This window comes from Antennarius striatus, chromosome 11 (genome assembly GCF_040054535.1).
Source record: "Antennarius striatus isolate MH-2024 chromosome 11, ASM4005453v1, whole genome shotgun sequence".
NCBI lineage: Eukaryota > Metazoa > Chordata > Actinopteri > Lophiiformes > Antennariidae > Antennarius > Antennarius striatus.
In genome coordinates, this window is record NC_090786.1 from 746,271 (window position 1) to 766,654 (window position 20,384).

The following is a 20,384-nucleotide window of genomic DNA, read 5'->3' on the forward strand; positions in this document are numbered from 1 at the left end:
CGATCAACCCAGCTGTTAACTAGCTGGTTAGAGTTGCTGGCCCTAACACTGCTGCTTGTGCGTGTGCAGTGACCTGAATTCAGGTCAGATAGACGTTGATCGCCATTGAGACCCCCAACCCAGAGGTGCCCAATGGCGATCAACTACTGTTTACCTACCCTAGGGTAGATTATGGGCAGCTCAACTACTCTTGATTGCCATTGAGCACCTCTGGGTTAGGGGTCGGGCTCTGATCAGGGGTAGGGTTAAAGGTTAGGGCAGGGTTAAGGTTTGGTAAGGGGTAGGGTTATGTGTTAGGGTAGGATTAGGGCATGGGGTAGGGCTATGCCCCTGGGTTAGGGTATGGGTAGGGTTAGGGTGGGGTTATGTGTTAGGGTAGGGGTTGGGTCCGGGTGGTTTTATGTGTTAGGATAGGGTTAGGGTGTGGGGTAGGGTTGTGTGTTAGGGTAGGGGGTAGGTTCTGGGCAGCTCAAATGTTCCACATGTTTACACGTGTGAAACCAGTCTGAGAAGACCAAAATATGTTCTCAAATAAGAACAAGGAAAAATGGCTGATGTAGAATAGATAGATGGATAAATCTGTTTATTTAATCTGAATCACAAACAACTTCAAAGTGTTTCATTTGGTGATTGTGCTTCTATTTCCTCCCCCGACTTCTTTCTTATTTTTCTCACCACACGCCGGAGGTGGCGCTAATGCGCTGAATGGAAGAAATTGACGAACACAAAGAAAAAAGTCCGGAAGTAGACGAAGAAGAAGAGTCCGGAAGTAGACGAAGAAGAAGAGTCCGGAAGTAGACGAGAAGAGGCGCTGCGGTTTGTTGACATGTTTTCGATCAGCTGACCGGCCGTCCCGTCCCTTCCCGTCCCGGTGAGCAGCCCAGCCGGTCAGCGGCACCGACCCGCAGCATGACGGTACCCGGTCAGCACCGCCGCTCGAGCCGCAGAAAGGACCCGCCCACCGTGGAGGTCGCGTCGGAACCGCTCGCGTGAACGGGTCGAGCTAACATCACAGCTAGCCCGGTTAGCCGCGGCTAACGAAGCTAAACCAGCAGATGAGAGGCGAAAGCATGGAGGGGGTTCTGTACAAATGGACCAACTACATGACGGGTGAGTCCCCTGTCTGTCTGCCTGTCTGCCTGTCTGTCTGCCTGTCTGTCTGCCTGTCTGTCTGCCTGTCTGTCTCGCGGTGACAGAATCAGGTGTGCTAACAATGCTACCAACACCTGGAGCTAACGCGATCATCTGATCCTGACTGTAGCTCCACTAGTTTAATCCAGGTTTATTATATCCTTATTTCTGTGCGGAATAAATCTGGAGTCAACAAACGTCATGACACGGATCTCCAGTTCTGACGTCAGCAGGTGTTTCCTCCTCCTCCAGGCTCGTGACAGTCAGGTGTTTTAATCAGGCGTGACTGGAAATGACAATAAAAAGGTTAGAGGACAGAATGTTCACAACCGGAAGTAGGTGACTATCATGTGAGAACTGTGGCCTCTCAGGTTGCTCCTGGGATAAGTGTGTGTGTGTGTGTGTGTGTGTGTGTGTGTGTGTGTGTGTGTGTGTGTGTGTGTGTGTGTGTGTGTGTGTGTGTGTGTGGGCGGTGAGTCATTGAGGTGGCGTCAAACGTCATAAAACCAGAAATAGCAGATATTATTTCCTCAGGGGACGTAAAACAAGCACACCATGAAAGTGCATCAAACTAGATGAACGTCTATGAATACATTTAATAAAACAAAACGTTGCTCGCCATCATCAGGTGATCTCTGCTGAACCTGTTGGGCCGGACTCTGTTGTTTTTCTGGCTACATAACTCCACATAATCCGACTGAAGCCTGCGTGTGGAATGCTGAGGTGTCGCCGTCCTGCTGACTTTTCTGGTCTGACGCCATCCTGATGAGACGACTACCGCTGGCGCGGGATGATTTGGACGAAAACGCCAGCTGAATAAATGAAATTGATTTGGTCATTGTTATGATCAAATCAATTTAATTACAGTGCGCCCTCGTTACTCGCGGAGGCAGTCAGAGATGCAACATCCTGCGACACCCCTGAATTCAGCGTTTGACCCTGACCTTCACATTTTGTGCCTGTGGCTTCCTGAAAATGCTGCTTTTTGTTTTGTGATTATATCTCATCAAGATTTACGATCGTCCCCACTGGTTACCTGGGCGACGCTTGGATGCATGAAGTTATTGGTGTCTAAAGACATGCATTGTGTGTGTGTGTGTGTGTGTGTGTGTGTGTGTGTGCAGGCTGGCAGCCGCGCTGGTTTGTCCTGGACAACGGAGTCATCTCTTACTACGACAGCGAGGACGACGTCAGCAAAGGAAGCAAAGGATCCATCAAGATGTCCGTGTGTGACATCAAAGGTGGGACCGCCGTTGACCTCACGCGCCCTCCGTCGCCGTCCCCTTTCCGGGTACACTGACTTCCTGTGTTCTATTTCAGTCCATCTGACGGACCCCACGCGTCTGGAGCTGATCATCCCCGGCGAGCAGCATTTCTACGTGCGGGCGGTGAACGCCGCCGAGCGACAGCGGTGGCTGGTGGCTCTGGGCTCGTCCAAAGCCGGAACGCTGGACGGTCCCAAACACAAAGGTACTGGGGGCGGGTTGCGTGTGGCGCGCCGTGTGTGAACAGGTGTGAACGGTACCGGTGTGACGTGGGACTGTCGCCAGGTCCCGAATGCCTGAAGACCAAGATGTCTGAACTCCGTCTGTACTGCGACCTCCTGGTGCAGCAGGTCCAGACCATCCAGCATCAGCACACCGCTGACGCAGAGGCCACGCCCCCCTCAGAGGTACCCGCCCTCTGTTTACACAACAACAAATTCTGTCTCCACAAATGATTCCCATCGTCTTCCTCTACAGGTTTCCCTCCTCAGCGCCACGTGTGCGACGTTCATCAGGACTCTGGAGGAGTGTATGGCTCTGGCCAATCAGAGTCTGACCCCTGACCTCAGACGTCCAGAAAGGGTGAGCACGCTTCTTGAGAGTCACGTCTTGACTCGTCCCAGTCAACAGTAGAGAATGTTGTCTAATAGTTTGTGTTATGGCCTCACGTCAGAGACCAGAAGGTTTTCAGTCCCACTTCCTCCTCTTGGTTTTATGATTTATACGTTTATGAATTTACTGTCAGTGTGTTCTAAGAGTAAAGCCGTGTCTGCCATCTGTCCCTCTGCTCAGATGAAGAGGTCTGTCAGCCACCCTGGAACCTACAGCTTCGACAGGTGAGTTACAACACCTTCAATCGCCCTCCTCCTCCTCATTGGTCGTCGTAACAACAGCAGCTCAGAGGGTTCATCAGTCACAGTCGCTGTGGCGTGTGCGGGCCCGTCTCACGTCTGTCCTGTGGCGTGTGCGGGCCCGTGTCACGCCTGTCCTGTGGCGTGTGCGGGCCCGTCTCACGTCTGTCCTGTGGCGTGTGCGGGCCCGTGTCACGCCTGTCCTGTGGCGTGTGCGGGCCCGTCTCACGTCTGTCCTGTGGCGTGTGCGGGCCCGTGTCACGCCTGTCCTGTGGCGTGTGCGGGCCCGTCTCACGTCTGTCCTGTGGCGTGTGCGGGCCCGTGTCACGCCTGTCCTGTGGCGTGTGCGGGCCCGTGTCACGCCTGTCCTAAAACAGAATTCCAGTCGCAGGAGAAAAACGGGCTTTACTCGCTGGAATCGTCACCCCCTGCAGCAGAGATCCAACATTTTTTCAACAGATTTGTCAGAAGGCTCTAATAGAACGGGGGTTGGCAACCCAAACGTTCAAAAAGCCATATTGGACCAAAAAACTAAAATCGAATCAATTAATTTCTTATTTGAAGATATGGAGACAACACAGGCTGTAAGTGTTTATCAGCCGCATTAGCCTGCTATCAATGTATATTAGCTATATTAGCCTACTATCAAAGGGACTAAGCTACAAATGCATAATGAGACGATTAAATGGTTATTTTCACTGCATTGTTCATCCTTTTACACTAGAAATGAAGTTGGGAGGTCATTCTATCAAAGAACCAGTAGTTTTACATACAAAATCAACTTAACACACATGGAACAGTTGTGCAAACACGAATAGTAAACCTTGGATGTGCTGGCGACATGTCCAGGGTGTACCCTGCCTCCCGTAGCCAGCTGAGACAGACTCCAGCAGACCCATGGCAGAGAAAGAGGCTGAAGATGAAAGCATTAGGACTGAGAACGGTTCCTCATGTAGAGCAGAGAACTCTTCAGGAATAGAAGTGGAATGCCCCGCCTACAGGACAGAGGGGGGCGTGGCTACAACTCATCCACCCCACAGTCTTAGAAGTGATGTTTGACTTTGTGGTGCGTTATCTAAAGCCGTTGGTCTTTATTTGCTGTGGATGATTCAATATTAGGTGAAGATGTTTCTTGTTTGCCCCCCCCCCCCCCCCCAGGTCAGGCGTGCTGAAGGAGTATCTGAGTGGGGGGCCAAAGTCGACTCAGCGCAGGAACCGGACGTGTTCAGACAGCTTCGTTTACGACACCGAACGTAAGACACACAACCCCCCCAGAACAACGACTGACTGACAGTAGTCAGTTACACACGACCTCTACCTGTATGTCTACCTGTACCTCTACCTGTACCTCTACCCGTACCTCTACCTGTACCTCTACTTGTACCTCTACCTGTATATCTACCTGTATGTCTACCTGTATGTCTACCTGCACCTCTACCCATACCTCTACCTGTACCTCTACCTGCACCTCTACTTGTACCTCTACCTGTATGTCTACGTGCACCTCTACCTGTATATCTGCCTGTATGTCTACCTGTACCTCTACCTGTATATCTACCTGTATATCTACCTGTACCTCTACCCGTACCTCTACCCGTACCTCTACCTGTACCTCTACCTGTAGCTCTACCTGTACCTCTACCCGTAGCTCTACCTGTACCTCTACTTGTACCTCTACCTGTATGTCTACCTGCACCTCTACCTGTATATCTGCCTGTATGTCTACCTGTACCTCTACCTGTATATCTACCTGTATATCTACCTGTATGTCTACCTGCACCTCTACCCGTACCTCTACCTGTACCTCTACCTGTACCTCTACCTGTACCTCTACTTGTACCTCTACCTGTATGTCTATCTGTACCTCTACCTGTATATCTACCTGTACCTCTACCCGTAGCTCTACCTGTAGCTCTACCTGTACCTCTACCCGTACCTCTACCCGTACCTCTACCTCTACCTGTACCTCTACCTGTAGCTCTACCTGTAACCCTACCTGTAGCCCTACCTGTAGCTCTACCTGTACCTCTACCCGTAGCTCTACCTGAAGCTCTACCTGTAGCTCTACCTGTAGCTCTACCTGTACCTATGCCTGTACCTCTACCTGTAGCTCTACCTGTAGCTCTACCTGTACCTCTACCTGCACCTCTACCTGTAGCTCTACCTGTAGCTCTACCTGCACCTCTACCTGCACCTCTACCTGTAGCTCTACCTGTATCTCTACCTGTACCTCTACCTGTAGCTCTACCTGTACCTCTACCTGTACCTGTATCTGTATGTCACTGTCCCTTTATCAGAAGCTCTGTGTGCAGCGCTGCTGCTCTTTACAAACAGTGTTGATGACTGGTTATATTTAATATATTTATTCAACACACACCTCTGAATACACTACTTACACACAGACACACACACACACACACCTGAAAACTGTGTGTTTGTTATCACCCTTTAACACTTGATCACGGCGTGTCGTGTTGCATCATGGCGTGTCGTGTTGCATCATGGCGTGTCGTGTTGCATCACGGCGTGTCGTGGCGTGTTGTGTTGCATCACGGCGTGTTGTGGCGCGGCGTGTGGTGAAGCCCATGCGTGACACCTGGATTCGTGTGTTCCAGGCGTGTCGCGTGGCCTCAATGGCGACTCGTCCTCCATCCCTGAGGAGAGAGGAGTCGGCGCGAGTCCGAAGACCACGCCCACGGACACAGACACCGACCCGTCCATCTGAAGTCTGGATGCGTGTCCAGAGACCAGCCGGACTCCGTCGGGGTCAGATCATGGACCCGTCAGCCGGGGACGACTCTCCTGGGACCGCCCCCAGAGCAACGGGCGGACTTTAGAGTGATTGTTAATTCATTCCTGCACTGAGATGTTCTGGTCAGGTCGGCAACATTTAAACCGACTCAGAGACACGTGTGGAGCAGGAACCACGAGGGTCACCGTTACTCCAACGACCTTTGACCCCCACCATGGCCCAGTTTGAACTGGGGGCTTCCTGGATCTGAAGATGTGCTGTTTTCAGATTTGACTTTGTTTTCTCCTGAAGTATTTTCTCCTTTCGGTAAAAAGAAGAACGGCGCCCCTCGTCCTGACGTGTTCTGACGTGAACGAGGAGGAACCCAGACGGGGTCGTCTCCAGATGCCAAAGTTTGCACAACTCTAGCGACCCACGATAAACGTGCCATTGTTCAGCCGATAAACGTTCAGCCGGTCAGACACTGAGCTGAAGTCTGAAGGGAAGCCGTCGAACCTGCAGCTACGCCTCTGATGTGTGTTCACACACGACCCGAGGCTCGAATGTTTAGCCGTTAGGCTCTGAATGAATGTTTAGCCGTTAGCCTCTGAATGAATGTTTAGCCGTTAGCCTCTGAATGAATGTACTTCTTCACCTTTAGGTGTTTAAACTAGACAGGAACCCAGAATGTCATGAGAAGGTTGGGCGCTGCTCTTTCCTGCCAAAGCCAACATTAGAAGCTCATTTTGAGACGTTTCAGCTCTGAAACACGAGACGTCAGTGGTGTTTAGGAGCGCAGGACGACGACGATGATGATGGAGATGGAGATGAAGAATCGCCTGTGTGGCATCAAACTGAACCCAAATGTCTGCTTGGCTTTTCTTGTGTAGCCTTGATAGAAATGTGACGCTCGCTTCCCACAATGCATTGTGTCGGTGTGGTGGTGTTTTTGCGCTTTGGAGGTAAATCTACCATTTTTGTCTTTGCTTATGCAGATTAATAATGCTTATGTGGATTATTTTTACTTGTGAGTGGAGTCTTCGGAGTTGCAGAAGTAAATAGTGTGAAAACACACAGGAAGTTGCTTTGGAACCACTTTTACTAAAAGGAGTTTTTTTATGTTATTTCTCTCTGAAACTTGATCCTTCTGTCGTTGGTTCCTTCACGTTCCTCTGAATCCGGTGGAGATGTTTCCACACGGCTCCGTGTTGAGCTCTTTTCTACTCGTTCATGTGTTTCTGTGTTCTATCGCTTCTGTTTTTTCAGAGTGTTTCAGTTCTGGCTGTGGGGGGGGGCTTTGTGACACCAATGACTGTCATTGGTACAAAAGAAATAAAGTGCTGCAGATTCAACTGAACGTGTGTTTATTCATGCTGTCATCTGGATCACCGATGGGAGAAGGTTTGTGAAGCTTTAGAGCTGTAAAACCTGTGGGGCGTGACTGACGGGACATCCGGCTGCTTTCTGACTGTTTTATCAACTCTTTGTGTTCCCACGCTCAATAAACCTGTCAGGAAATGTAAACAAAGCGCCGAGCCGGCGCCGCGGCGCTCTGAGGTGGATGGTGGGGGTTTGTGGATCCTCCTGGAGGACTCTGTTTGCAGATGGTGTGTGTGTGTGTGTGTGGTGAGGCGTGGGTGTGGACATGTTGCCCGTTCAAACGCAGACGAACACGACTCGACCTCACAGACTGGATCCCTGACCCGGGCCGACAGGATCACAGGTGAGCACTGCCGCCGGATCGAACGCATCGATTGGATGATGAAACTCTGAGCGCCGTTAACGGTTTAGCGTTAATAAACTGGGGGGGGGGGGTGTCCAGCTGGTCTGGGTTCTGGTTCAGAGACGAGCAGCGGGAAGCAGAGGACCGAACTGTGATCATCCTGATCAATCGATCAGAATCTGTTCTGTCAGTCGTTTAATAGATGAATTGATGAGTGATTTCAGCTGATTAGTTGGATCACGTGACGGATCAACGCTCCAGGCTGCAGGGAGATTATTGGAACGGAGGAATTATGAAGAGAAACCTCAGCAGCCAACAGGCAACACAGCTGAGACGACTGTTGTATGACTGTTGTATGACTGATGACTTGTATGACTGTTGTATGACTGATGACTGTTGTATGACTGTTGTATGACTGATGACTGTTGTATGACTGTTGTATGACTGTTGTATGACTGATGACTGTTGTGTCAGGTTCAAGCAACCTAAAACATTGAAAACTCACAGGAAAAGGAGAAGACAGCAGTCGTACGTTGTACTCCTGAGGACAACGGGTAGAGAAGTGCTCGGTACTAATCCCCCCCTCGTTCGGAGCATCTCATCCCAAAACCTGCTTTCATTTCCTTTGGGCCGTCCCTGTTCACAATGTGTCCTAAAGGGTGGGGGACACAAATATCAGCAATGCACCATGTATGGTATATGAATGGTGTACGGTATATGTATGGTGTATGGTGTATGGTATATGAATGGTATACTGTCACAAGAGTAAAACCCTTCTCTTTATATGGTTTTGTCTTATTTTCAGCAGGTCAAGGTTTACATCTTAAACTAGTGCTCAGCTGCTACCTCAGCTGTGACCTTTTGACCCCTACCTAAACTTAACTCAGGGCATAAGAAGACACACCAAACCTTTATTGGTTCAAAAATGAAAACGAGTAAATATGGGATAACATTTATACATTAATCTAACAGTATGAACTGTTGTGTGAATATTGACCCTTGTATGACTGTTGTATGACTATTGTATGATGACTGTTGCATGACTGATGACTGTTGTGTGACTGCTGACTGTTGTGTGACTGTTGCATGACTGTTGCACGACATGTGTTTGAAGGTGTTGGTCTTTACAGCGTGTCTTTGAACGCCTCTCAGGCTGGAACGCCCACAGTTTTGTGGCTCAGGGGGGTCTGGAGGATCTCCACGAGGCTCCTGACAGTCAGGCGTAACAAACACACTGACGGTTCTGCAGGAGTACCCAGAATGCTTTGCATTGTCTGACAGGGTGTCGGCATTGATGGTTCCGAACCAGAACCGGCTGTTCTCATCTGTGTTGGTTCTGATAAAACTGGTCCTGATAAACAGCGATGGACGCCGATGACACCCCAAACCCACCGAAGGTACCTCGTTTGTTCAAAGTGACCCCCCAGAAGTTGTCCGTCATTATTTCTACTTCCTGTTCTGGTGACAGTAACTGTTCTCCAGGTCAGGACGGGCTTCGAGTTCTCCAACCTGACCCGCTGCGCCTCCTGCTACAGCCAGCAGAAGAACAGACGCCAGTGGGGCGACGGCGAGTCCAGCTCCTCAGACGAGGGCTCCGGGCCGGGGGGGGACTGCGAGTCCGAGTCCGAGTCCAGCAGCAGCTCCTCGGAGATCGCTGAAGTGGAGAAGCTCTCTCTTTCAGATTTGCCTCAATGTGGAGGGAAAGATTCTGACAGGGGGGCGGGGGCCGGCCCCACTGGCCCCCAACCCGACGCTGTGCACCCTAAGCCCCGCCTCCCAAGGGTCGTGACCACCCTCCACCTGCAGGTGTTGCCCCTTGACGACAACTCCTTCTGCATCGTCGAGCAACCCAAATCAGAAGGAGGTAGCCATCCGCAGACAGCGTTACCGTGGCAACAGGAATCACAAACAACACAACAGCAACTCCAGTGGTCACAACACAACCGACAACCACCACAGCCGCCGGGGCAACACAACCGACAACCACCACAGCCGCCGGGGCAACACCACCAGCAGCCTCACTACTGCCCTCCTCTCTGGGCTCCTGAGCGACGGCTCCCATTGGTCCTAAACACACTTCCTGGGTTACCCCAGGCCCCGCCCACGCCACTCAATCTCCCAATTGCCCCGCCCCCATCACAACTGCGCGCACCCAGCTCACAGTCATGCTGGCATTGTGCAACACGGTTCCCTTACCCCCTACACTGCCCCCATGTGGGCAGATAGCCCCACCACACCCCAGACAGTCAGAATCAATAAACTCAAATATCTACGATTGTTTTTAGCGTTATACAATATAGTCACACATGTTCCACACGTGTTCACGCCTAACAACATGTCAATCTGGGAGCGTTTGTTTTAGACTTTAATCTGGTTCTGAACTTCTTTTACTCTTGAAAAATGAGCTTTTACCTGATCGATTGTTAGAGGCGTGATGTTATTTTATCTCTTTTCTGGGAAAATGATTGATTTTTAAAACGTGAATCTATTCTGGAGTTGAGGAAACACTTTTGTTTTCATGTTTTTGAGTTTTGAATTGACACCTAGAGAATGTAAGATCTCCTGAGGATTAAAGACGACAACATGACCTGAGGCTCTGCTCCATTTCCTGACGGGGCTGAAGGCGCGTTGCTGCATGAATGATGCATTCAGGTTGTTGTTCTCTGACACGTGGACCGGAGAACAAGAGGGTTGTTGTTGTGTGAGCGCTGCTCCACCTACAGCACCCATTAAGTCTCTCTGCTAAGTGTTTCCATGACGACTGCCAGCTCGGCTGATGTCACCGGTGGCAACAGACGCAGGTTTGAGGGTCGAGTCTCACAAGCGTTCTTATTGTCTCCTGTTTTGGGTTAGGATCGGTCTGAACTTCCTGTCGTCGTGTCGTTTGTTTGCTGATGACCGTGTGGAACACCCCCCAGTGTTTCATGCATTTTTTAAGAAGTATTGATCGTGTCTCATTAAAATATTTGTTTTTTCGATAAGCAGAGGATTTTGCAAATGCAGCGTGTAGCTAATAGCTAATAAGCTAAGCTAATAAGCTAATCAGAACCCAAAGCAGCAGAACCCAACATGAAAGGAACAGTCAGTTATTACAAGAACAACATTTACTTTAAAGAGGCGTGTAAACACACACACACACACACACACACACACACACACACACACACACACACACACACACACACACACACACACACATCAGATATGATGACACAGCTTCAGTCTGTGTTCTGGAAAATGCACCAAGTCTGTCAATTAGTGATAATGCACCCCCCCCCCCAGCTGAGACCACTCCCTCCTTCTCAACTCCCTCCCTCCTTGACTCCCCCCCCCCTCTTCCTGTCTGTCTTCTCGTAGCCCAGTCAGTAATAATGGAGCCCAGCAGCCCGAAGAAGATCCAGTTTGCTGTCCCCCCTCTCCAGGGGCAGCTGGACCCCCAGGCTGCTGAACATGTGAGTGGACATGAGCTGCAGACGTGGCGGATGTGGGTTCATGTATGTTGTGGGGGGGTGGGGGGATGAAAGTGGCTTCTGTGTCCTCTGCTGTGGAATGTTACGAGGGGGTTCAGACCAGTGTGTCCAGTGATCCCACTGGAGTGTGTGTGTGTGTGTGTGTGTGTGTGTGTGTGTGTGTGTGTGTGTGTGTGTGTGTGTGTGTGTGTGTGTGTGTGTGTGCGTGCGTGCGTGCTGCTCTTCAGACATTTACTGGGGGTGAAGTGTTTTAAATGTGAATCAGAACTCTGGAGTGTGTCCAGGACCTGGGGAGTAGACAGGATGGAGCGTTCTGCCCCGTCACGGAGGACCTACAGCCCAGTGCAACAGGTTCTGTCCTCAGCTGAAAAGGCGCTCTGTAGTAAAACTAATCGGGGGGGGGACCAGCGATTAGGAGAGATAGTCTGGGGAGAATTTCTCCTTTTTCTTCAGCTCTGGTCCAAAGACGCTGTAGTCGTGCGGCGTGAGGATCCATGGAAACCACAAGTCGTCAATGAGCAGTGACAGGTCGGTGGAGCCCCCCACCCCCTGCGGGACGGATACCACCAGCCTTAACAGAGGTCACAGATAATTTTAGCTGTGTGTTCCAGAAAGCAAGGCTTTCCCCCCTGGACGGACATTCCCTCTGGATGCTTCAAGGCTTTTCTGATGTCAATTGATTTAACCCTTAGGTACCGATTAAAATGGCTCTACACCTTAGCCAAAGAGACAAAAAATTGACATTTCATAAAAGTGTTAAAAAAAATTGTAATACAGAAATATATTTTTTTCTTTCAATGCACCAATCTTTTACATTACTTCAGCCCTATCCATAGATATAAAGTTGTATTTATTATTTTATATGTCTATATGGAATTTGCCATTATAACCTTTTTTTCTTCCAATGGGAAAAACACGAAATGTGGAATATTTCCAGAAGTTAGTGCACAGTTAAATACTTCTGCTAAAGATATTACAACCTTGACCATACCAATAATTGGTAGGATTATTAACTTTAATGCATCATTAGTTTTTGGTACAATGAGAATTTTAACTTTTCTGAACACTTTAACCAAAGAGACAAAAAATTGACATTTCATAAAAGTCTTCAAAAAAATTGTAATACAGACATATATTTTTTTCTTTCAACGCACCAATCTTTTCCATTACTCCAGCCCTATCCATAGATATAAAGTTTTTCCATTATTATATATGTCTATATGGAATTTGCCATTACAACCCTCTTTTTCTTCCAATGGGAAAAACACAAAATGTGGAATATTTCCAAAAGTTAGTGGACAGTTAAATACTTCTGATAAAGATATTACAACCTTGACCATACCAACAATTGGTAGGATTATTAACTTTAATGCATTATTAGTTTTTGGTACAATGAGAATTTTGGCTTTTCTAAACACTTTAACCAAAAGAGACAAAAAATTGACATTTCATAAAAGTCTAAAAAAAACATGCCATACAGAAATATTTTTTTCTTTCAGTGCATCTGATCTTTTCCATTACTTCAGCCCTATTCATAGATATAAAGTTTTTTTTATTATTATATATGTCTATATGGAATTTGCCATGACAACCCTCTTTTTCTTCCAATGGGAAAAACACAAAATATGGAATATTTAGAAAAATTTGCATATGGTTAAATATTTCTGATAAAGATATTACAACCTTGACCATGCCAGTAATTGGTAACAATATTAACTTTAATGCATAATTAGTTTTTGGTACAAAGAGAATTTTAAAGTTAATGAACACATTGGCTAATGGTCCAAAACGGATCATGTCATGAAATTGTATGCGCCTCGCTATGGCAACGTGTCCGGTGCAGACAAACAAAAATGAGACCTTCGTACAACTATATATTTTATTATACATATAAACATTTCAACATTCATTAAATTTCAAACATAAGAACAATATTTGTGCAGTGTATGCCGTGGTATGGTATGTTTTGTTGTTGTTGTTGTGTGTGTGTGTGTGTGTGTGTGTGTGTGTGTGTGTGTGTGTGTGTGTGTGTGTGTGTGTGTGTGTGTGTGTGCGTGCGTGCGTGTGTGAGAATGAATGTTTACTGGCACTTGAAACACGACTCACAGATAATCTTGTTTGCCTCTTGCATGCATGTGCGTAACACTTTGCGCACTGGCTCCACACTCCCTTCTGATCAGCGCACAGCATATGCGAGTCTTACGTGATTTGGCCGGGACCGGCTGTGGCTCCTCCCCTGCCCCATCTTCCTCTTGATTGGCCCGGCCCTGGACTTCACGGACCAGGCTCGCCGAAAACGGTGCTCTAGGCATCCGCGGTCGGTTCTCCATTGCTGGGGTGACGAGCGCTGCGCCGAGCTGCTCCAAAAAAAGGTGGCGTTTCGTGGACCGAGAGCTGTTCCAGCCGGGGTACACAGACAAGAAAAGACGGAAGGCGTTGTAGCAGGAAACATGGACCATGTGATAAAAAAGACACCTGGGCCAGCGGCGCGTTTGCCGGCTGCAGGAGTAGGTGCCACAAGCCTGCGGAAGAAAAACAAATTACATGAATGATATGCATACAATTTCACACATCCCTCTTGATAAATAGAAAAATATTCAACGAAATAAAGTGCATAGGCTATTGCTATATCGCACAATCAAACGTAGTGAGTAACAGTAAATAAATACCAGTAAGTGAAATAAATAAGTGATGCGTAAATACCTGGTCCAGGTGGTCGACGGCTCCTTTGCAGCGATTATAGTCCATTATTATTTGTGGGGGTTTTTTCCCCGATTCCTGGACCTCTGGTTCCCGGTGTTTTGTGCTCAGGAGAAGCACGTTTGTTTTGTTTTGTTTTTTTTGGGGGGGGGACGACATATGACACGATCGCTGTCTTCATGCGTGAATCCGAACAACGATGACTGCACTTGCCGCTGTTTACTGTCTAAGAGCTGCGGGGGGAGCACAGCCAGCCCCCCCAGCCAGCGGAAAAGATGTAAAAAAAAATTTGTCCGTGGTCAGCGTGTGGCCCTGGAGCGATTCAGTGAGCTCCAGTGCCACACGCATTCCTTGGTTGCGCTCCACCGGAGCTGACGCAGACCTCCCCGTATAAACCTGGAGCCTCCACGCGTAAGAGGTCTGGACATCACACAAAGCCCAGATTTTGAGTCCGTACTTGGCTGGTTTGGAAGGCATGTATTGTTTGAATGAACAACGGCCCCTAAAAGCGACCATTTATCTACAGTGACTTCTTTTGATCCAGCAAATTTTGCTGGATCAAAAGAAGCCTCCGCTCACCTATTGGATGAATGGAAATACATATTTTTGCAGGTGTGTAAACACAGACCTGCAAAACAAATCATGTCCTTTTTCATGTCCTTCTGTCACACCAACTACCTTTCATGAAGGTAGTTGTTGTGAATGAAGGAACGAAAATAAGAACAGGAGGAGTAAACAGGAGGAGTAAACACAGACGGTGGGTCTGTGTCTGGGCTGTGGGGTCAATGTGGGGACAGTGGCTTGCTGCAGACAATGAAGATCATGTTGCATTATAACATGGCAGCATTATTGTATATAGTAATATATATAATATGCATATATAATATATTAATATATTATATATATATATATGCCTATAGCATATGAAAAATATGTGGTTATAATGGGAGTCAATGAGACCATTTTTGTACCAATTGGTTCCTGTGTGTACACGGTGACAATCTACTATTCTATACACTTCCAATGACAGGCATTAAGGAATTTAGAAAATAAAGTTGAAAGAAAATGACTGGCAAAATTTAATATATTTAGCCTTTTAATTGACTGATTTATTGGGAAAGAAAAACATAAAAACAACAAAAATGTCACTTTTGGTACCAATCAGTCCCCAAGGGTTAAAGTTTCCTCTTAAGTGGAAAAGAAAGTGTTAAAAATGAGTGGTAGTGTGTGACAGAGGTCCCCACCAATAGGAGCGCAGCTGAGGGTCAATGGGAATTGGGACAAAAACATTTTCATTTGAAAGTCATCTTTATTTGAACAGGTGGGTCAAAATGCACTGAGACTTTCTACGAACAAATGACGAGAATAAAACAAGCGAATGACTTTGTAGCAAACAACAACCAGCAGCGTGTGTCTGTTCACCTCAGATCCGTCGCAGGAGACCGACTCCAGCCACCCTGCAGATCTACACACAACCTGGTCCAGGTGAGACAGAGACGAAACGGGGAGAGAGGGAGAGACATCCAACTTCTATCCAAACCCGTCAACTGAGCAGCATGTCCACCCCGTCCTCACCCTGTGGCCCTGTTATCACTGGGGTGTTAGGGTGGGGGATGGGGCGCAGCATCTAGTTTATTACAGGACAAGAGTTCACACTGATCCCAATTCCTTTCTAATTTTTTAGACCGACCGACTGACCGACCAAAGAAAATTTTGTCGACCGCCTGACCCAAAAAACTTTTCTAGACCGACTGACCAACTTCGACCGACCAGCCAACAAAAAACCCTATTTTTTTAGACTGACGGACCAAAAACTCCCATTTTCTTTCACTGACTGACCGACCGACTGACCCCCCCCCCCCCGCCGATCCCCCGATCGAAAAATTTTTTCCGACCGACTACAAAAAACCCAGAACGGACGACAGAACGACCCAAACAAACATTGTCGTAGGCCGATCGACCGACTGGTTAAGAAAAAAAATTCTAGACCAACCGACAGAAAAAAAAGTTTTGTCGACTGTCATTTATTCATTCATTCATTCATTCATTCATTCATTCATTTTCTGCCGCTTCATCTGCCGCAGCGGGTCACGGGGAGCCGGAGCCTATCTTGGCAGCATAGGGCGCGAGGCGGGGGGCACTCCGGGCATGACGCCAGTGCACCGCGGAGCCACACACAAAGACACACAACCATGCACACACACACTCATTCCTACGGGCAATTTGGAACGGCCAATCAACCTGAAGCGCATGTTTCTGAAGGGGGGGGAAGCCGGAGAACCCGGAGAGAACCCAGTGGGACTCGAATCCGGGTCCGCCGTGTTGTGAGGCGGCAGCGCTAACCACTGCGCCACCGTGCCGCCAAGTGACCAATCAGTTGAAAGAAAATTTTTTTTAAAGCGACCGGTCAAAAAATAATTTATTTTTAGACTGACTGACCGAAAAAAATTTTTTTTAACGACTGACCAAAAAAACCATTTTTTTAGAGGGACCAGTCAAAACATTTTTAGATTGACCAGATGAAAACAAAAATTGTTTTTAGACCAACTAGTCAAAAAATTTTTGACTTTTTTATACTGACCAACCGACCGGAAACCCCCATTTTTTCAGACTGACCTATCAGTCCAAATTACTTTTTTTGTTTCGACCAACTAGATGAAAAATTTTTTTTTACACTGACCGACCGAACGAAAAAAATTTTTTTGACCGGAGGACAACTGATTGAAAATTTTTTTTCTTAACCCAACCAACCGAAAATTATTTTTTTAGACCTCCCGGTCGAAAAAAAGTTTTTTAGGCTTGCTGGTTGAAATAAAAATTTTTTGGGCCAACCAACCGGTAAAAAACCCCCCACTGTTCTAGACTGACTGGAAAAAAAAAAAAACAGTCAGAAAATTTTTTTTTCAGTCAGAAAAAAAAATTTCTGTTTGACCACTCAGTCTAAAAAAGATTTATTTTTTGACTTATTGGTTGGTCTAAAAAAACAACTTGTTTTCGGGCCTAAAAAACTTACTTTTATTAGACTGACTGGTCGAAAAAAAATTTTTTTTAGACTGATCTGTTGGTACAATTGAACAATCAGAAGAAAAAGAAATCAGAAAAATATCAAAGATTAGGTAAAATGAGAAAAAAATAGAAAAAGGGGAAAAATGAGGTAGAATGAGAAAATATTAGGGAAAATGAGGTAGAAATTTGTACAAAATCAGAAGAAAAACAGAAAAATTGACAGAAAAAAAAATAAAAAAATGAGGTAACCCTTACCCTAACCGCCCTAACCCTAACCCTAACCCTAACCCTAACCCAAACCACCCTAACCCTAACCCTAAATTGACAGAAAAACTTAGAAAAATGAAATAAAATAAGAATAAATTTGGGAAAATGGGAGCAAATTGTACAAAATCAGAATAAAAACAGAAAAATTGACAGGAAAAAAAATGGAGAAAACGAGGTAACCCTAACCCTAACCATAACCACCGTAACCCTAAATTGACAGAAAAAAAAATGCAAAAAAAATGAAGTAAAATAAGAAAAAATTTGGGAAAACGAGACAAAATTGTACAAAATCAGAATAAAAACAGAAAAATTGACAGGAAAAAAAAAGGAAAAAATGAGCTAACCCTAACCCTAAATTGACTGAAAAAAAAAAGAAGTAAAATAAAAGTAAATTTGGGAAAATGGGAGAAAATTGTACAAAATCAGAATAAAAACAGAAAAATTGACAGGAAAAAAAATGGAAAAAATTATGTAACCCTAACCCTAAACACCTTAACCCTAACCCTAAATTGACAGGGAAAAAAATGACGTAAAATAAGAAAAAATTTGGGAAAACGAGAGAAAATTGTACAAAATCAGAATAAAAAAAGGAAAATTTGCATTCAAAAAAAAGGAAAAAATGTGTAACCCTAACCCTAACCCTAAATTGACAGGGAAAAAAATGACGTAAAATAAGAAAAAATTTGGGAAAACGAGAGAAAATTGTACAAAATCAGAATAAAAAAAGACAAATTGATATTAGAAAAAATGGAAAAAAGGGGGTAACCCTAACCCTACCCTAACCCTAAATTGAAAGGGAAAAAAATGGGAAAAAAATGACGTAAAATAATAAAAAATTTGGGAAAACGAGAGAAAATTGTACAAAATCAGCATAATAAAAGACAAATTGATATTAGAAAAAATGGAAAAAAGGGGGTAACCCTAACCCTACCCTAACCCTAAATTGAAAGGGAAAAAAATGGGAAAAAAATGACGTAAAATAATAAAAAATTTGGGAAAACGAGAGAAAATTGTACAAAATCAGCATAATAAAAGAAAGATTTACATTTAAAAAAAATGGAAAAAATGAGGAAACCCTAACCCTAACCGTAATCACCCTAACCCTAACCCTAAATTGAAAGGAAAAATTTAGAAAAATTAAGTAAAATAAGAATAAATTTGGGAAAACGAGAGAAAATTGTACAAAATCTGAATAAAAAAAGAAAAATTGATAGGAAAAAAAATGGATAAAAGGTGCTAACCCTAATCCTAACCCTAACCACCCTAACCCTAACCCTAAATTGACAGAAAAAATTAGAAAAATTAAATAAAATAAGAATAAATTTGGGAAAACGAGAGAAAATTGTAGAAAATCAGAATAAAAACAGAAAAATTGACAGGAAAAAAAATGGAAAAAATGAGGTAACCCTAACCCTAACCCTAAATTGAAAGGGAAAAAAATGGGGAAAAATGACGTAAAATAAGAAAAAATTTGGGAAAACGAGAGAAAATTGTAAAAAATCAGAATAAAAAAAGGAAAAATTACATTCAAAAAAATGAAAAAAATGTGTAACCCTAACCCTAACCCTAACCACCCTAACCCTAACCCTAAATTGACAGAAAAATTTAGAAAAATGAAATAAAATAAGAATAAAATTGGGAAAATGGCAGAAAATTGTACAAAATCAAAATGGTAACAGAAACATTGACTGAAAAAAAATGGAAAAAATGAGGTAACCCTAACCCTAACCCTAACCCTAACCCTAACCCTAAAAAAAATGGAAAAAATGAGGTAACCCTAACCCTAACCCTAAAAAAAATGGAAAAAATGAGGTAACCCTAACCCTAACCCTAAATTGACAGGGAAAAAAATCAGAAAAAAATGACGTAAAATAAGAAAAAATTTGGGAAAACGAGAAAAAATTGTACAAAATCAGAATAAAAAAAGGAAAATTTACATTCAAAAAAATGGAAAAAATGTGTAACCCTAACCCTAACCCTAACCACCCTAACCCTAACCCTAAATTGACAGAAAAATTTAGAAAAATGAAATAAAATAAGAATAAATGTGGGAAAATGGGAGAAAATTGTACAAAATCAGAATAAAAAAAGACAAATTGATATTAGAAAAAATGGATAAAAGGGGGTAACCCTAACCCTAACCCTAACCCTAACCCTAAAAAAAATGGAAAAAATGAGGTAACCCTAACCCTAACCCTAAAAAAAATGGAAAAAATGAGGTAACCCTAACCCTAAATTGTCAGGGGAAAAAATGGGAAAAAAATGACGTAAAATAAGAATAAATTTGGGAAAACGAGAGAAAATTGTACAAAATCTGAATAAAAAAAGAAAAATTGATAGGAAAAAAAATGGATAAAAGGAGGTAACCCTAACCCTAACCCTAACCACCCTAACCCTAACCCTAAATGGACACAAAAAATTAGAAAAATGAAATAAAATAAGAATAAATGTGGGAAAATGGGAGAAAATTGTAAAAAATCTGAATAAAAAAAGAAAAATTGATAGGAAAAAAAATGGATAAAAGGAGGTAACCCTAACCCTAACCCTAACCACCCTAACCCTAACCCTTAATTGACAGAAAAAATTAGAAAAATTAAATAAAATAAGAATAAATTTGGGAAAACGAGAGAAAATTGTAGAAAATCAGAATAAAAACAGAAAAATTGACAGGAAAAAAAATGAAAAAAATGAGGTAACCCTAACCCTAACCCTAAATTGAAAGGGAAAAAAATGGGGAAAAAATGACGTAAAATAAGAAAAAATTTGGGAAAACGAGAGAAAATTGTACAAAATCAGAATAAAAAAAGGAAAAATTACATTCAAAAAAATGAAAAAAATGTGTAACCCTAACCCTAACCACCCTAACCCCAACCCTAAATTGACAGAAAAATTTAGAAAAATGAAATAAAATAAGAATAAAATTGGGAAAATGGCAGAAAATTGTACAAAATCAAAATGGTAACAGAAACATTGACTGAAAAAAAATGGAAAAAATGAGGTAACCCTAACCCTAACCCAAAAAAAAATGGAAAAAATGAGGTAACCCTAACCCTAACCCTAACCCTAACCCTAAAAAAAATGGAAAAAATGAGGTAACCCTAACCCTAACCCTAACCCTAAAAAAAATGGAAAAAATTAGGTAACCCTAACCCTAACCCTAAATTGACAAGGAAAAAAATGGGAAAAAAATGACGTAAAATAAGAAAAAATTTGGGAAAACGAGAGAAAATTGTACAAAAT

The 20,384-nt window shown here is 44.4% G+C and overlaps 3 protein-coding genes across 5 annotated transcripts in view; all 3 read left to right on the forward strand.

The window, feature by feature from the left end:
• Positions 1-440: 440 nt before the first annotated feature.
• Positions 441-7,321, forward strand: plekha3 (pleckstrin homology domain containing, family A (phosphoinositide binding specific) member 3). Of its 2 annotated transcripts, XR_011037374.1 has the most exons (9): positions 441-1,110; positions 2,256-2,372; positions 2,452-2,601; positions 2,682-2,803; positions 2,874-2,978; positions 3,189-3,232; positions 4,097-4,313; positions 4,406-4,500; positions 5,863-5,904. XR_011037374.1 is itself a non-coding variant. In XM_068327884.1 (8 exons), the coding sequence occupies exons 1-8, from the start codon at positions 1,056-1,058 to the stop codon at positions 5,970-5,972; spliced, it is 798 nt and encodes a 265-aa protein (XP_068183985.1). In that variant the 5' UTR covers positions 449-1,055; the 3' UTR covers positions 5,973-7,321. The 2 variants fall into 2 exon arrangements, 1 of the variants encoding a protein (XP_068183985.1); XM_068327884.1 differs by lacking the exon at positions 4,097-4,313 and having other exon boundaries at positions 449-1,110; positions 5,863-7,321.
• Positions 7,322-7,555: 234 nt separating this feature from the next.
• On the forward strand, positions 7,556-10,724 carry LOC137603980 (bromodomain-containing protein 4-like). 2 transcript variants are annotated; one of them, XM_068327886.1, is made up of 3 exons: positions 7,556-7,701; positions 8,854-9,098; positions 9,184-10,724. In XM_068327886.1, the coding sequence occupies exons 2-3, from the start codon at positions 9,066-9,068 to the stop codon at positions 9,925-9,927; spliced, it is 777 nt and encodes a 258-aa protein (XP_068183987.1). In that variant the 5' UTR covers positions 7,556-7,701; positions 8,854-9,065; the 3' UTR covers positions 9,928-10,724. The 2 variants fall into 2 exon arrangements, with proteins under 2 accessions (XP_068183987.1, XP_068183986.1); XM_068327885.1 differs by having other exon boundaries at positions 7,557-7,701; positions 8,983-9,098.
• A 308-nt stretch (positions 10,725-11,032) lies between these two features.
• LOC137603461 (protein phosphatase 1 regulatory subunit 1A-like) overlaps positions 11,033-20,384 on the forward strand; it is a 28,125-nt gene continuing 18,773 nt past the window's right edge. Inside the window, exons 1-2 of the mRNA XM_068326953.1 lie at positions 11,033-11,153; positions 15,299-15,356. Coding sequence (XP_068183054.1) covers positions 11,073-11,153; positions 15,299-15,356 — 139 coding nt within the window. The 5' untranslated portion in view covers positions 11,033-11,072. The remainder of the gene's footprint in view (positions 11,154-15,298; positions 15,357-20,384) is intronic.